General features: G+C 42.4%; 1 protein-coding gene across 1 annotated transcript in view; it reads right to left on the reverse strand.

Moving 5' to 3' along the window:
• The window catches only part of FBXL17 (F-box and leucine rich repeat protein 17), a 274548-nt gene extending 261201 nt beyond the window's left edge, over positions 1 to 13347 (reverse strand). The window contains exon 1 of the mRNA XM_021524805.2: positions 12598 to 13347. Coding sequence (XP_021380480.2) covers positions 12598 to 13332 — 735 coding nt within the window. The 5' untranslated portion in view covers positions 13333 to 13347. The remainder of the gene's footprint in view (positions 1 to 12597) is intronic.
• Between the last annotated feature and the right edge of the window lie 3981 nt (positions 13348 to 17328).

Consider the following 17328-nt stretch of genomic DNA (forward strand, 5'->3'; position numbering starts at 1 on the left):
TCATTGGGTGGTCTTTGGAACAGACAAGACAACAAACTGTCGACAATGAACTGTACCCCTTGTTCTAGGAGATGGCTTACCCCAGCAGTTTTAAATATGTATATCCCAGTAAGATTCCCTGATAAAGCAGAGCCCTAATAAGAGAGGAGGGGGTCAAATTCATGACGCTCTGTACATGCTTGCAAGATTATCATTCTCCTCTTTTTCTAGCTATGATAAACTTGCAATCTCTTATGCAAGACTCCTCAGTGTTGAAGGATTGTGTGTGAACCCCATTTCCCTGTAGGCCTTTGCTCAGCCATTACCAGAGTCAGTGTCTCCTTCTCATTAGGCAGCCAGTTAAACACAAAAGACAGAAGAACAATCACTGCCTGCTTTCTCCCTGCAGTTCATACTGGTGACACCATGCAAGGACCAGGAGGTGGCCGCAATCAGCACTCAAAAAATACCATCACCCTCAGTCAAGCAGAAAGAAAGCACTGAATAGTAAGTGGTAATTTGGCATCTGACATTTCCTGCAAAAGTGTAATTCTAAACATGAGAAAAGGTGACAGTCTGCTGATACTCAGTAATTCTAAGTTAGAAAGAGCAGTAGAAAACTTGAGTCCCTGCTACCAGCATGAAATAGAAGACTGAATATTTTAACAGTTATGAAAAAACCTTAGAATAGAAAAAAGCAACATTATCCACATTATGTTGAAACAGACATTTGACTGACTCCAATTAATATTAACAAAGGATATCAAAGTTGGCATCATAAAATACTTCAATTAATCTTTACTCAAGTGGGAAATAAATATGTTTATTTGTGGAAGTAACACCTTTGAGAAAACAGAGATTGAAGTACTAAAGAATACAGTAAATCTGGTACAGTAAAGACTGCTTCTAATACTGCCACTGTTAAAATAAAAGCCCACAAATAAATTCTGTATTTTATTTTGTTTATCCTGGGTTGGCATGGCTAGGTTTTGAGAGCTGGGAGGCTACAAAGGCAGCTTGTCTGAGAAGCTGCTAGAACCTTCCCTCACATCTTACAGAGCCAGTGTCAGCCAGCACCCAAGACTCTGATTTGATTGGTAATAAATTCAACCAATTTCCCTACGTTCAATCTGTTTTGCCCATGACAGTAATCACTGAGTGATCTCTCCCCATCCTTAATTTGTCACCCTTTCCTCATGTTTTTTCTCCCCAGTCAAGGAGGGGAGTGCCAGGGCTTTGGAGAGGAACCTGGTGTCCAGCCAGGACCAACCCATCATGCTACCACCCCACCAAAAGCTGAAAGTCCTTACAAATCACAGACCTACTGCTAACCTGTTTCTCCTGCATGAAGAAGCTGTAGCAACAACAAAAAAGAATTACGTTTGATTAAGTACTTGATACAAACAGTACTGCTGCATAAAAAATATGCTTAGAAATGTCCAAAATCATTTGTCGTAATGCTTTAGTCCATGCTGTACTCAAGTCTAGAAGCAGACACAATTAAGAAGTAGAGGTGCTGCAAAGTGACTTCTTAGAAAACAGTGAGGCCCCAGGAGAAGAGAGACCCAAATAATTGCAGAAGTTGCAGCATGCACAGGACTAGCCATGTAAGTTACACAAGCAGTATGTGCTCAAAAATAAGGCCTTGCCAGTTTTACTCTCTGTAGTAGCTCTAAAAGTTCCAGCTATAAAAGGATGCCGAATAATGCCAAGTAAAATGACAGCTTATGCTCAGAGCTTGCAATTGTTAAAAGATGACATACTGAATTACACTAAATTGAATTTAGTAGCAAGGAGTATACACATCCCAGGTGGTGGCACATCACCCTTACATAGTGATTAACTGAGCTGATGATTAAAATACTACACTAGTGCATAAAACACTTCGACTCACATTGATGACTTCACCACACTTTAATTCACTATTATTCTCTAGACACACACTGATACTGTGGCTTAAATTTTCTAATTCCCGAGGATGCATAAATACAGCTGAAAGCTAAAACCATTCCTACCAACAAGCCTGTTTATTTAACTCTTGCTTATGACAGACAACTTGGATGGCAATGGTTCCAACAGTTAGATTTCATTCCTGAGGATTGTATTCAAACATCTACACTTTCATATCCACCATTCAGTTTGCTCCCCCTCAACTGTCTAATCCCTCTTCCAAACACCAGAATATCCTTCAGCACAGTAAAGGAAAAAGAAGTAAATAGCTTGTTATAGAATAATTTTACATTATTTTCTCTGTTGGCAAAAGGCAGGAGTAGAGGAATCAGAGTTCTGGAAAAGGAGCTCCCTCTCTCTCAACGCACCTCTTTCAGCTCAAATTCCTAATGCAGATGGCAGTTTCTGCTGGTTCACCCTTTCATATAATTAAGATTAGTGGGTTTATCTTTCCTTTCAATGGCAAGAGACTCTCTGAGCCTTGAGGCTACATCCCATTTAAGGATACCTGACCTTCCCCACTGACAGCCTTATCATATCTTCCAGACACAGTAAATTCTTTAACCACAACTCTTGCTTTGAAATAAAGCTGTTCACACAGTCTCATTAAAGACCAGTAAATACCTTCCTTGCCTATGTCTTCAACAGCAAGACTGGTTGCTCTCCAGGTGCCCAGCCCACTGAACTGGAAGACAAGAACAGGGAGAAGAATGAAGTCCCCCATAATATAAGGGGGAACAGTCAGTGACCCACTACACCACTTTAGCCCTACACAAGTCTACAGGGCAAAATGGAATCCACGGGCTCCGAGGGAGATCATGGAAGTGCTCACCAAGCCACTTCCATTTTTTACAAGCAGTCCTAGCTGCTAACAGGGGCATTCCCAGTTGACTGGATGCTACAACATGTGATTTTCATCCACACAAACAGCCTGAAGGAAGATCCGGGGAACTACAGGCCTGCCATCAGACCTTGATCCTGAATAAGGGTATGAAATAGATTATCACAAGTGTTGTTACATACAGGACAACTAGAAGTAAGGCCCAGCCAGCACAGGCAGATCCTGCTTTACCAACCTGGTCTCCTCCCATGGCCAGGCAACATGTGTGATGGAATAAGTGAAAGGCTGTGTATTCTGTGTGCCACAGTTTGCTTTGACACCTGGAAAAGCACTCTCCTGGAGAAACTGTCTGCTCACGGCTTCCATGGCGGTACTCTAGAAACAAGTGTTGGAACAGGACCAGGACAGTGACCTGTGCTGGGCACAGGTGAAGCCACTACTCAATCCTATCGTCAGTTTTGAGCCCCTCTACCAGAAAAACCCGCTGGTGTGTGTCAAGAGGGCACTGGAGCTCGTGACAAGCCTGGAGCACAAGTCAGATAGGGAGCAGCTGAGAGTTTTCAACCTTGAGAAAAGGAGGCTCAGAAGAACCTTATTGCTCTCTACAACTGTCTGTCAGAAGGGTGTAGCCAGGGGGATTCAGGGTCTTCTCCCAGTAGAAAACTGACAGGACAACAAGAAATGGCCACAAGATGAGGCAGGGGAGGTTTAGTTTAGACATCAGGAAAAATTTCTTTACTGAAAGGGTTCTCCAGGACTGGAACAGGCTGCCCAAGGCAGTGGTGGAGACACCATCCCTGAAGGTATTTAAAAGACACGTAGATGTGGCACTCAGGGGCATGGATTACTGCTGAACTTGGCAGTACCAAGTTAACAGTTGGATTTAATGATCTTAGAGATGTTTTCCAACCCAGGTGATACTACATCAAAAGAAAATACAAAAATGCAATGCCCATGACATGCCCATCAACTAACAGATACAGTAAGTTTTCAGTCAAATCACATTCAATCTGCTTCGCTCAATTCAAAGAGTTTAATTCTGTGTTGATAGATACACCCATACAAATCCTTTACAAGAGAAAAACTACACTGTTTTACCTTTAAACAACAAAACACAGCTAATTCCACAGTACCCCATGTGAGTCAATCCACCATTTTGAATCAGGTAATGTCCAATTGATTTTAAACTAGCTAAACCAAATCCTTGCACAGCACAATTCAGACCACCAAAAAAGTGCCTGACCAAGTTCTGCTGTTTTCTTCAACTTTTTAGAATATTTTGTAAGACAATGGATGAGAAAGGGAGAAAGAGGATGCTGATTAATATTAGTGAAGGGTCTAACCAGAAAAACTAGAAATAAAATTATTCTGTGTAATATTCTTTTTTACCATAAGTTCTTGCATAATGGGCCTCAGATATTACACCCTTAACACTTCCCCAGTGTTTCTATATTAAATATATGCTAAGAGACCTGCGTGTTTAAAAAAGATTATTTTAAACACTTGTGTGAAATGTTAAGAGTATTTCAGTGGGAACAAAGCAAAAAAAAAAAAAAAAAGCAAACCAAAAAACACCACAAAGAATCCTACAAATATGTTTTTTAAAAATAATAAAGATTAGTTTTACAAAATCAGAAATCCATGTACTAAATTTATTTTGTGAAGCTTTAAAAATTTTGTAATTTTGGCCTTAAATGAAGTTCCTCAAAGTGAATCAAGTCAAGAAGAAAACTGCACTTTTGATCAAAGGATATTGTGAAAAGTCAACCATATCCATTAAAGTTACTATGAAAGGAAGTTTGGTAATAGAAAATTATTTATGTAGTTGCTAATACAATATCCTCAGCATGAAGTTTTCTAAGAAGTAATTCACATCACCAACATCAAATATAAAGTAAACATAACTATAATTCAAGAAATAATTTTAACTTATCAAAAGATAATCTTAATCTAAAAAAATTAAAAAACATAATCAAGGAGTTAGAACTATTGATTGCATATACTAAAGAAACTTTTCCCTCAGGAAAGGATGCTAGAGAATTCAGTTGATTGCTAATACCATTCTTTAAAAGATACTGCTAACTTTAAGAAACACATATATATCTATGGACATGAACAAAATATAGGCCCCACACCAGAAGAGACTGTAAAAGGTGAATCTACACATCCCCTATTTCTGTCCATCATTTTTCATTTGAAAGAAATAGTTTCATTTCTGTGAATGAAGCTCTACTCTATCATTAAGAAACTTTTGTATTCAATAACAGGTATTCATTACACTGCATCACAGAGATTTGTTTGAAAACAAAAACCTTAAAGAATTAACAACAAAGGAACAATAAAATGTACAAGCATTTCATGGTGCCCAAGTAACTTGAGACATTAATTTCTGGAAAACTGCTCATTAGTTTCATCAATTTTTTCAGCAACTAACTACAATTTCATTCACAAAAATATTTCTCAATTTGGCAAAAAGAACATAACATTTTAATACAAACAATAAAACACAGTATTTGCTAATTGCACGTACAGAGCAGTTCAGCTACCAGATTAAGATGTTTATTAAAGGTTGCCTCATTCTATTTCAGAAAACTCAAGAATCATATGTAAGAGACCAGGGAGGAAGAACAAGTACGTGCTTTGTTTTCAAGATATTTCTCCACTTTACTCACACATAATTTGAAAAGAACAAGTGAAATACAAATAATTCTGAGTTTATGAAACAAATGTGAGCATTGAACTCACACACCTCTGAAAGAAGCCTCAGTACACCCATGAAGGAAATCAAGTTTAAACTGTCCTTGTGATTACAAAAAATGTGCCAGCCAGGGAAAGTGATGATGTGATTTCACGTCCTAGCTAGGATTCTCTTGGCAAGTTGAAATTCACAGCAACTGTTTACCAGTCGCCTACTCCCAGTCACTTGAATTTTAGCACTGGATTTAGTGACTGTACTTAGAAAAAGTCATTTAAGGCAGCTGAATCTAAGGAAATTTTTGCAATGTTAGATTGGCGTCAGATTAGCCAGATTAATTTACATCCCCAGCAATCACACGATCACTCTACAGAGCACAAGGCCAGTGACAGGAACACACAGCCAGAAGTTACAAAAGGAGACAGAGACTGCCCTTACCAGCCAGACTGCTTTAGCTTCAAGGTAAACTACAATATTAGCTTCTGTCTGTAAGAAATAACAGTCCTCCTAATGGAAAGGAAGAGTCCTGACCAACAACCAAAGTAACTTTACTTGCAGGTGCTCACAATGTTTTTACTCTCAGATACCCAACTGCACCCACTAAAAGACACCAGGTAGTGCTTCTGAGTCACCATGCCAGTTTAAAAGCAAATACATTAAAACAGAGCAATATCTGTAAAAGATCAAATATGGGTCAGGCAACCCAAACAAAAGAAACAAACAAATGATTAGGGAATGAAAGCAGATGTTACATTTAATTTATTTTACATTCCAACACTGCACAACTTGTAATCTCTTATTTTCTCCATGCAATAATATGCCATTCTGGAGATGCTGAGCAAGCTAAGCCAACACCTAAACAATGTTAGGGAAACTTTTACTGGCCATGAGTGTTAAGGCATCTATCCCTGTCAAAAAAAACCAGAAATTTTATTCCATGACATTTCTCCTCCTTACATAGCTCATTCTGTGATGTTAAAACCTACAGGCTTGAAAGCCACCTTTACAAACACACCTCTGCAAAGCAAATAAATTGTTTTTGTAATTCGGAAATCAATCATAAAATTCACAACATCTTTCAGAAATTTATCATTGAAATAATGAGCATATACTGTCTTCTCTTTAGTTACTAGTCTACTGGCACGCCTTCCCATCACAATTTTGCCCCGCAACTGCATTCCAGAAGCTCAGTAACACCACAGTGAACCTCACCACAGTGAACCTCATTTCCCCACTAGAATCACAGGATAAGAGTAAGCTTCATGGAAAAAACAAAAAATAGTCAAGAAGCCAAAAAACCAAAACAAATCCATAACAAGCCACATTGCTGTGTTGAACATTGCTAAAGAAAAATGAGTTCAGACAAATTAATAGTGAAGTTAAAGGACATCTTACCTCCTAGCATCAGTCACAAAGGTTTAAAACCCATTCCATATCTCTTAGTCCTACACTTAAAAGTAAGACTCAACATTACACAGGATAATATACTGGAACACCAGTACAAATAGGAAAGAAAGCTAATATTACAGGAGTGACTCAATGATCTTGCAGATAAAGTCCAATCCAAATAATGTATTTTGATGCCTCTTTCTCCTGACTAGCCAAAAAGAATTAAAAAAAAAATTAAAAAAACAAAATCACAGTTCAACTATAAAATGTCCATGTAGTCTTTTCAGGTATAAATGCCAGCATTCATAAAATCAGAAGACAAAATTAACGGTCTATCTCTAGTCTGTCAAACCCATTTCACATCACTCAGATTATCTGAAATTCAGTGCTAGCGCTAAAATGACAGCAGCAATGCATTTTATTTCAATCAACATTATCATAAAAAATGTTATCACTGCAACAAAAGAAAACTTGTAACTTATTGCAACAAGGGAAGAATTAAAAAAATAAGTAAAGAGCACTGGGTCAAGATAAAAGAAAAGGAGTCAGTAGTGCTTCAAATAACAGTAATAATATACTTGGGAAAACCCTACATTAAATATATACCCACACATATATACTCACACACACATTTATCTTCCCTTTATAGTGCATTAGCCCTAAGCCAAAACTGACAGGTTCAGTGCTAGAGACATATGTTCATTCTTTATAAAAATAAGATCAGTAAACTGAGAAAGAGGACCTCAAAAAGAACACATCATCTATTCTAGACCTTTTGTTTTGAAGCAAGTTCAAGCACACACCAAACATTCTTGATAAGGGCATTCCCCTTGATGTTAAAAAAATAATCAATAAATAGAAATTCCAATTTGCCATGATACCTTGGGTTTTAGCTTTTCTATTTTTCAGATTCTCTGCTGCCTGATATATAACTCTGAAACTTCATACTAGGTGTAAGTTCTCCTCACAGGGTAGTCAGGCAAAACAATCCCTTCCCAGCTAGAGAATCGAGGTCAACCACTACCCAAAAAGCATAAACAACGGTGGAGAGAAGGGAGCAAGGCAAGAGTTTGAAACTTCATGACCCGCAGCTGTAATTGGACAATCGAACCCAGTATGCAGATGAACCAAAACTTATTGTGATAAATGATTATGATTCCTGCTAATAATTGTAACTATATTGATATTTTAGAAAATACTTCTTAAAAAGTAATAGAGGAAAGTTATATGTAATTAGGGTCACAAAACAGATGTTTGCAGATGTTCATAAGATACAGGATGGACTATTGAGATATTTTAACACAAATGGCCTTGGGAAGGACAAAGTTGGGAAAAACTCCCAAGAGTGGAATCGGCATTGAGACAAATGAAAGTCCAGGCAACTCCCTAGGCAAGAACAGCCTTGAAGGCGAATAAGTTGATATAATTCCAGATAGAGAACCCAAAACTGGAACATAATGCTTACTTTTATAACACCAAGCTCAATGTGCATGCGCAACCTGCCAGGTTATTCAGAGGACAGCGAGGAAGGCCATCGGCCTTCATCCAAGAAGACCCCTGAAGAGTCCAGAAGACCGCCCCAGCAACAACGGAAACATGTGCTGTGCAATATAGTGAAGTAGATTTCAATAATCAATATTGGGAGGAGATTTACAGGAACTGTTGATGAATATGTATTAGCATACAGTATAAAAGTTGTGCTTGGATTCTTCTGCCTTTTGTACGTGTGGCGGGGTGAGAGGTCCTCCCCATACCCCAATCCATTTTGCTTATGCTTTATCTGAACCACTGCCAAATTTCTATGTATAACTCTTTCACTATATTTGCTTTCATTATTTATTTTATATTTTCTTTTATACCTCAATTAAAATTGCTGCTACATTTTACATCTTGTGGTTTATTGAATTGGACATATGGGACCTCATTCATGACATTACAGAAGTGTAAAAACTTCTGACCAAGATCCATCTTGGATTCAACCTGTGTGTAGCCCTGGCCAGGCTCTTGAGCTGCCCAAGGTGTATCCTTTTAAGGCCTTTCAACAAATACCTATTTTGTCTATTTAGCTCTGTCTAATCTCTGCTCCAGATCAGCCTCTTTAGGCATCAATTACATAATCGTGGAGACAGGAAACCACTGTTGCCAAGGCCTGGAAAATGATAAAAAGTATCTCACCCAAATTAAGTTTATTAATTCCTCCTATACAACAAAGGACAGGAACACACTTAAACTTTCTATCCATTTTCTCTTAACTAAAGATTGCATCTCAGTCTTCTTTATGAAAAACTGTCATTGAGTTTATTCAGGATCTTCCAACTACTGTAACAGGCCATGTTTTCATCACCTCTAGCTATCCCCTGATGCCTCTCACATTTGTGTGTGGATTTCCTAAGGAGATCCCAGTGCCCACAACCTACTGCAGTACTCTAGCAAAGGCTTTAAAAGCACAGAGCACAGGAGAGAATTTCCTTTCTGTGTTTTACATGCAGAACTCTGTTAAAACACCTCAAAAGGAAATCTGAAGTGTTTGAATTGGCATTCTCTTTGTTTGAATTGGCATTCTCTTATAAATTCATGGATCAGTCTACAGACCATTTACACCTTTTTTGATTAAACAGCAGCACTGCAAAGAGGTAACAGACACAAAAGGAAGATTTATTTTTCTATTTAATTTTACAGGAATAAGCAGCAGTGACTCTTCAATAGGTACAAACTTGTGATGTACAGCTCAGAGTTTCAGAACTTAATTGTATGCAGCAGAAGATTCTGTAATTTTCTGTAGTGCTTAGAAACAGCTCCCTTTTTTTCATTCACACGTGTGTAGGACACAGTCAAGCTATCTATAGCTGACTGATCTATAATTCCTTAATTCTCCTCAAGTTTTAAAGAGAATGGCTTTAAGTTACCCTTTAGTCAGTTTCCCTCCTCTACCAAGAGGAAAGATGACATTTTGCCCACTGTATAACATTGTTTTCTCACACATGTTTCAGCAGCAAAATGAAAAGCAAAACACAAAACCCTAACTGTGGAAGCACCATTCTTTTATCACTTCATATTGACCAGGATACCTCGTCACCAGCCAGGGAAACAGGATCAACTGGCACACTGCACAATGAACTTTGGGAACAGTAGGGCCCATCTAATGATCTGCAGGCAAACTTCAGTCTGACAGACCCTTCCACCCATCCCAAACCCTAGGCTTAGAGGAGAGTGAACCACCATAAACAACTAAACAGCACCTGAGCAGACAAATTGGCAAGCTCTTCCTAAAGGAGTTCCTGACATAGTCCCTTCAGCTTGTCTTGAGGCCACCTACAGACATTGGTGACAGCCACTCCTGCACCAGCACCACTGCATCAGAAGGTCACAGACATGGGAATCAAGAAAAAAACCATCAGGATCTGTCTCCTGCTGTTTCCCAGGATGGAATCTCTTGTCCCTGCATTAAGGTTTCTGTGTCCTACACCCACTGTAAAAAGATTTTGGGTATATTTGTCTTCCACCCTCTCATAATGAAATTACACCTTTAGAGAAAGGACTATATTTAGGATATTCTACCTGTATAAAAATCCATCATAAGAAGGCAAATGTAAATCCAGTTGACAGGACACCTGGTTACACATCTGAAGTTAAAAGCTCCATGACAGAGTAGTATATTTTGGAAGCAACCAAAAATCCCAAAGCAATGGAATGGTTAGGAGACAGATATATAGATAAAGACATATATATACATACATACATATACACACACACACACACACACACACATATATATATATATATATATATATATATATATATATATATCTCAAAGAACCCAAAAAACCCAAAATCATAAATTCAACTCATTAGTACATCTATGGATTGGAGGGCAAATTTGTGGGTGAGGGGTGAGTGGGTTGGCTCCTACCAAGATGCTGGAAACAATGGCCTATTTTTTCAGACATTCCAGAAAGAACTGACTACAGGACAACCGTAGAGACAAAATCACTGAGGAAGGTAGATGTCTGTCCTGATTTCAGATAGGATAAAATTCTTCTCAGCTGCTGGTAACAGTGCTTTGTGGCTGGTACAAAACAAATGTTTTGTGCATCACCTGGATCTCTCTTTCTTGTTCTCCTTTTTATATAAACATTTTATACTAATATATGTTAGCATACTTTATTTTTCATCAGTTATTAAACTGTTCTTATCACAACCCACAATGTACACATTTTTCCCCCTGAATTCTACACCCAACCAGTCTGTGGATGTGCTGTGCAAGTGGCTGCCTGGGGTTAAAACAAAACCCCATGTTTGTAAGAAAAAACAACCAAACATAAAACCCCCATAACCTTGAAAACACAGGTAGAAATTAAATAGACACTAAATCACATTTAAACTGGTCCACAGGTAAGATGGACAGGACATCTTTCACTATTAAAGTTATGGCACATCTATAGACACATATTTTTCAAAAAGTGAAACTGAGTACTTAAGAGTAACCACAGAAAAGTATTCACACCATTGATCAAAAAGCATTTCAGCTACACTAACCAAATGAGAACAGTTTCAAATCCCAAAACTAAGTATCAAAGAAAATAGTTATCTTCCAATAACAGTGGCAAACAAATGTTTCCATTCTAGAAGAACTACAAGACAAAGTTTCAATTTTGCAATCACAGATGAGATTAATTCAGATGACAGCTCATGAATTCTTATCTGCCTAGAATTAATTTGCATAGCACATCCATGAAACATTACTGACACGCTTATGAGTATTAAAAAAAAACAAATGAAACCAACAAACAACAGCAAAAAACCCTCAAACCAACTAAACCTCCCACAGAATTAGTGTTATGTGCAAGACAGACAGGTAAGTAGGCTGTTACTGTTTGACAACAAAAGAGTACAGGAAGTACACTAGCAAAACATGAACACCAAGAGTCATGTCTCTCACTCCTGCACTACTGTGTCCTGCTTTAAGTTCAGCCATCTGATCTTTGAGAAACTCCAGCAATCCTGAAAACTTATTCCCAAAATTTAAAGGCACACTAACATCAGACCGTGGAAAACATCACTGGCTCAGTTCCAGCTAGACTCCTCTTTTTAGCTAATGTTTAGTCGAAGTAAGTCAGCAAAGGGGTCAAAAGAGTAGCTTAAAAATGGAAAGTAGTTCCAAAGGAGAACAGTATTCAATGAACAGAAAGAGAGTAAAAGGGACAGGAGAGGTGAGACTTGGACATATGTTCCTTGGACATACAGCGTAAGAGGTTATGAAAGCATGTAATTCAAGAAGGTGGCAAACACTGTGTAACTAGTAAGGCCAAAATTAATCCATAATGCACAGCAATACAAACTGTTTAATAATCAGCACTGAAAACTTGTCTACGTAGCTCCAACACCCAGGGAAGCACTAAATACAGTGACAGGCCCCCTTGGTCAGTACTGCACCAGTGAAGCAAGTAAAAGCCGACTTGTGAAGGGCACCTTACTAAGTTAACGGGTACAGTCAAAACACGTACGAGACAGCTTCTGGAGCTGATTTATGTGTGTGCACCTCCAGGTAACGCCTCACAGCGCCTCTTCCAACGACAAACAACACCCCCAAAGCCGCCCCCCAAAGCCAGGCGCGGAGGCAGCCTCCTCCGGTCCCCCCCGCACTGGGTCTGCCCCGTGTGACAGCGGCGCCCCGGGGCCGGCACAGCCCCTTCTCGAATCCTCAGGGAGAGGGCTGGCCCGTCCACCCCCCATCCAGACCCACCTTGAGGAGGATGGAAGGCGGCAGCTGGTTGATGTCTAGGGTGGGCGGCGGCGGCAGCTCCCGGCAACTGTCGCCGGGGTGCTCCAGCGGCTCCTCGCAGCCCGCCTCGCCGCCCCGCTCCTTCTCCTCCTCCCGGCCCTGCTCCTTCTCGTCCTGCGCCGTGGGAGGCGGTGGCGAGGCGGGCTGTGCCCCGCCGCTCTGCCCGGCTGTGCCCCCGCCGCTCTCCCCCGCGGCGCCGGGCAGGGCGAGCAGCTGCGGCTCCGTCGGGCACTGGCAGGCGCCGGGCTCGGGCTCGGCGGCGGCGCAGCGCGGCTGCTTGCAGGGCGGGCAGGCGGGCAGCCCGGCCCCCTTGCGCTTGCACACCATCTCGGAGGAGACCTCGCCGGGCGGCCCCAGGAGGCCCCGCACCGGCGAGGGCAGCAGGCCGGAGAGGAAGAGGCGCTGGCAGCGGCCCGGAGGTTCCCAGGCGGCGGGCGCCAGGCGCAGGAGGCGGCGGGCCACGCGCTGCTCCGCGGCGCTCAGCGACACGTAGGGCGGCGGCGGCGGCAGCGGGTCCCCGGCGGGCAGCGGCTGCTCCGGGGCAGGCGGGCTGGCGCCGTGAACGATGAAGCAGAGCATGCAGGGCCCGCGCAGGAAGCAGCTCCGGCTGCGCGGCGGCGGCGGCGGCACCTTCCCCCGCGGGCGGCGGCGATCCCGGCTTAGGCTCCTTGCCTCCTTCGAGAGCAGGTGGCCCATATAGGAAGGGAAGCGGCGGCAGCGGAAGGGCGGGTGTCACCTGCGGGAGGCGGCGCCGGCAGCTGACATGCTGCCGGCAGGCCGGGGCAGGAGGCGGCGGCGGGGCTGGTTCCGGGACGCCGGGAGGGAGGGAGGGAGGGAGGGAGAAGCTTCCGCTACCGCCGGCCTGACCTCCCGCGGGAGCGGGGGCGGCGCTCCGCGGGCCGGCGCTGCCGCGGCGGCGGCCGCGCTGGGCCGCTGGAGGCCGGGCCGGGCCCGCCGTGTGACACGAGCGTACGTGCATTGCCACAGAACCGTCAGGGCTGGAAGGCACCCCTGGAGATCATCTCTACCCTCCTGCCGAGGCAGGGTCACCTGGAGCAGGTGACACAGGAGTGCATCCAGGTGGGTTTGGAGTGTGCTCAGAGAGAGAGACGGCACGGCTTACCTGTTCTAATGCTCTGTCACCCTCGACGTGGCGTTCTTGCTGAGGTGGAACTTACTCTGTTTTACTTTATGGCCACTGCCCCTTGTCACTGAAAAGTCTGGCACCGCCGTGTTAGCACCAGCCTTGAAGATATTTATACCCATTACTGAGAACCCCTTCCACTCCTCTCCAAACCAAATGGGCCCAGTTCCTGCAGTTTCCCCTTACAAGAGAGATGCTCCAGGCCCATCATCATCTTCGTGGACCCCCTCCATCATCTGTTGGACCCCCTCCCTTAGGTCATTGCCATATATATATATATATTTACACGTAAGACGTATAAAATACATGCATCTTTTTGAGGAACTGAAATAAAATTTTTTGTGCTACACTTTGTAGGCAAATTTCAGAAGACCCCTTCCCATTGGTCTCAGATTATGTGCAGGACAGTGGCTGAGTTTTTGCAGTGGCAAAGCAACACAAGCTTAGAGACCATCAAGAGCAGTTTTCCAAGCTCTCTTCTGTCAACATAATTTTCCCACCAGCACTTTCCAGAAAATAGTTGTTTTCTGCTGTAATTCATTGTACATCTGGAAACAAGGCTCATATGGGACCTCTGACCCCCTATGCCCTCCTGCAGACACTCACCTCTAACTGCAGTGTGTTGAACCTTGATGCAAGTGCCCTGGTGTGTAAATCCTTGCTGGATGCTGCATTAATTAAGACTCTGCTTAGTGCCTAGCAAAAGCAATTTGTTTCAGCATTCACTTCTAAACAGTTGACTTAGCTGTATAGTCTTAGATATGTAGTTTAAATATATGTGCAATTTTTTCTTTAGTAAAAGGTGTCTGGGGAAGGAGAAGGCAAGTTGCAGCTAGAGTATATATGGCTCAGTACTAATATCAAATAACAAAGGGCAGGAGAAGAAATGCACAGTATTTTATATTGCGTAGCACATGTTTTGGCTTTTTGCCCAGGGACAAGTTATGTTAGGATTAAAATACCCATGCTGCTATTATTTTTGTTTGTTACCTCTATAATTAGTCTTCAGCAGCACTTTAAAAATGTTTCCTATGAGAAAAGTACTAAATATACCTTTGGATAATAGCAGAACAATAGAATATTTTGTTTGGATTTATACTTCAATGGGCTTCATCAATATAAAGCACAGCAAATCTTTACCAAAAGAATTGGCAAGGCCTTTTCAGCTCTGTTGGGAGAATGGGTTGAAAAGCAGAAGGCAGCTGGAAGTAACTCTTGGTAAGACTGTGTGAACAGCAGACCAGTCATCCTCATATATGGACTGAGTTTAACAGTGCCTGCTCTGCACTTGTGTAGCCCAGGTGTTGCTTCAGGGCTCCTCCTGAAACATGATAAGTTAGCACGATAATGTACATAAATTCACTCTTTGTGCCTTAGCCATTGGTTTGTGCCTGTCCCAGCTACCTGCCTGGTGGCTCACACACTCCCTCCTCCCACAGACTGCAAAATTTTATTTCAGTAAGGAAAAACAAAAATAACATTAAAAGAAGATGAAAGTCCAAATCAAATCTTCAAACCAATCAGAACTCAGAATAAATGCTGGCTGTCTTCAACTTCTCCAATGTGTGTCCTTCCCACACACGTTGCAGTACTTCAAAAATTGCTCCAGAGTGGGTTCACAGTTCACGTCAGGAGCTGCTTCCATGGGTCCAGAGCTCGTTTCAGGAGCCTGCTCCAGATTGATGTTCTGATGGGATCATGTGTGCCTTTGGACATCCACCTGCCCGGACATGGATCCTACATGGGCTGCCAGTGGTTCTTTGCTCTGCAGTGGACTCTTCCACAGGTCACGGTCTCCTAGACTCAAGTTCACATTGGAGTTCCAGCCTGTCCAGTATGGCAGCACAGGAGCACAGGCTCCCTCCAGCCCAGGCATTTTGCAATGGCTGTCACCAAAGTGTCCCCAGGCACAACACACTGAGGTGGCTAGCAGTGCAGCCAGCAGCAAAATCAGAGCAGCCACTAACAAACACTGAGTTCCAACAGACAGGAAAGCGAGCCCCATGGGAAGCACAGCAGCCTGCCAATTAATAGCAAAACAGCAGTAACAGCTACAAATTCAATGTAGCACATTCAGTCAAATCTGCCGTTATTTCAACCCTTCATGCACTACACTGTCGCTATAGGGCACGAGAAAGCACAACACGAGCCACCACGATGGCAAGGCAAAAAAGAAGGTTTATTTTCCTGACTCCGACTTTTATACTTATTGTTTTCAAAAGGTGACAGTGGATTGGAGAGTGAATGGGCCACCTCTCCAAACACATTGGACAAACCACCAGTACATCAACTTCCTCCACCCCCACTAAGGAATGCAAAACAATATGTTGTTTATAGAAAATGTGTGGGAAAGTTTTCTAACAGAATGTAAACTCAGAAGGCTTTAGAAAATCTTAAGAATCAGGGTGACACAACACTGGGTGCCAAAACAACTGACATGGTATAACCTCAGCTATTCTTTTTTTCATCTTAATGACTTGTTTTTCTTGAGTTTTATTTCTTCTCTTTTTGTTTCATTTTCATTTTTGTCTTTTCCTTGCAATTCATTATTACTACTACTATTACTATTTCTAACTTATTAAACTGCTGATAATTACCTCAGCCCATGAATTTATTTCTTGGTTTTACACTTCCAGTTCTTTCCCTGTCCCACTAGGGTGGGGGAGTGAAAGGGACTAAGCAGCTGTGTTTTTCTTAGTTGCCAGCTAAGGTTAAACCACAACAAGCGTGTTTGTTGTAAGCATATTTGGTATGATTATTTTCCCTTCAAGCAGATTACACAGTTACAGAATCCATTAGTTTGGAAAAGATCTCTGAGATCATCAAATACAACTTTTTACCAAACACCACTATATCAACTAGACCACGGCACTAAGTGCCACATCCAGCTTTTCCTTAAACACCTCCAGGCATAGTGACTCCACCACTTCTCTGGACAGCTCATTCCAAGGTCTAATCACCTTTTCTGTGAAGGAATTCTTCTTAGTGTCCAATCTAAATCTTACCTGATGCAGCTTAAGACTATGTCCTCTTGTCCTGTAACTGGTTCCCTGGGAGAAGAGATCCCACCTGCTACAGCCTTGGGTCAAGGAGTTGCAGGGAATGATAAGGTACCCCCACCCCAGCTCTCCTTTTTTCCAGGTTAAATACACCCAGATCTTCATCTGCTTGTCATCAGACTTGTGCTCCAGACCCTTTGCCAGCTTTTTTCCCTTCTCTGGACATACTCCAGCCTCTCAATGTTGAATTGAGGGACCCAGAGCTGGATACAGCACTCACAGTGCTCACAGTGTGATCTCACCGGTGCCCAGCCCAGGGGGATGGTCACTGCCCTGCTCCTGCTGCCCCACTGTTGTTGATACAGCCCAGGTGTCCTTGGCCTTCTTGGCCACTTGGGCACAGCTGGTTCATATTCAGCTGCTGTCTACCAGGACCCCCCAGGTGCTGTATAAACACGGAGCTCTGCCCCAGCGTGCAGCAATGTGGGGGTTTTTGTGGTCTTGCTGAACCTCAGATCATTGGCCTCAACCCATCAGTCCAGCTTTCCA

The sequence above is a fragment of the Lonchura striata genome, chromosome Z (genome assembly GCF_046129695.1).
Source record: "Lonchura striata isolate bLonStr1 chromosome Z, bLonStr1.mat, whole genome shotgun sequence".
Classification (NCBI taxonomy): Eukaryota; Metazoa; Chordata; class Aves; order Passeriformes; family Estrildidae; genus Lonchura; species Lonchura striata.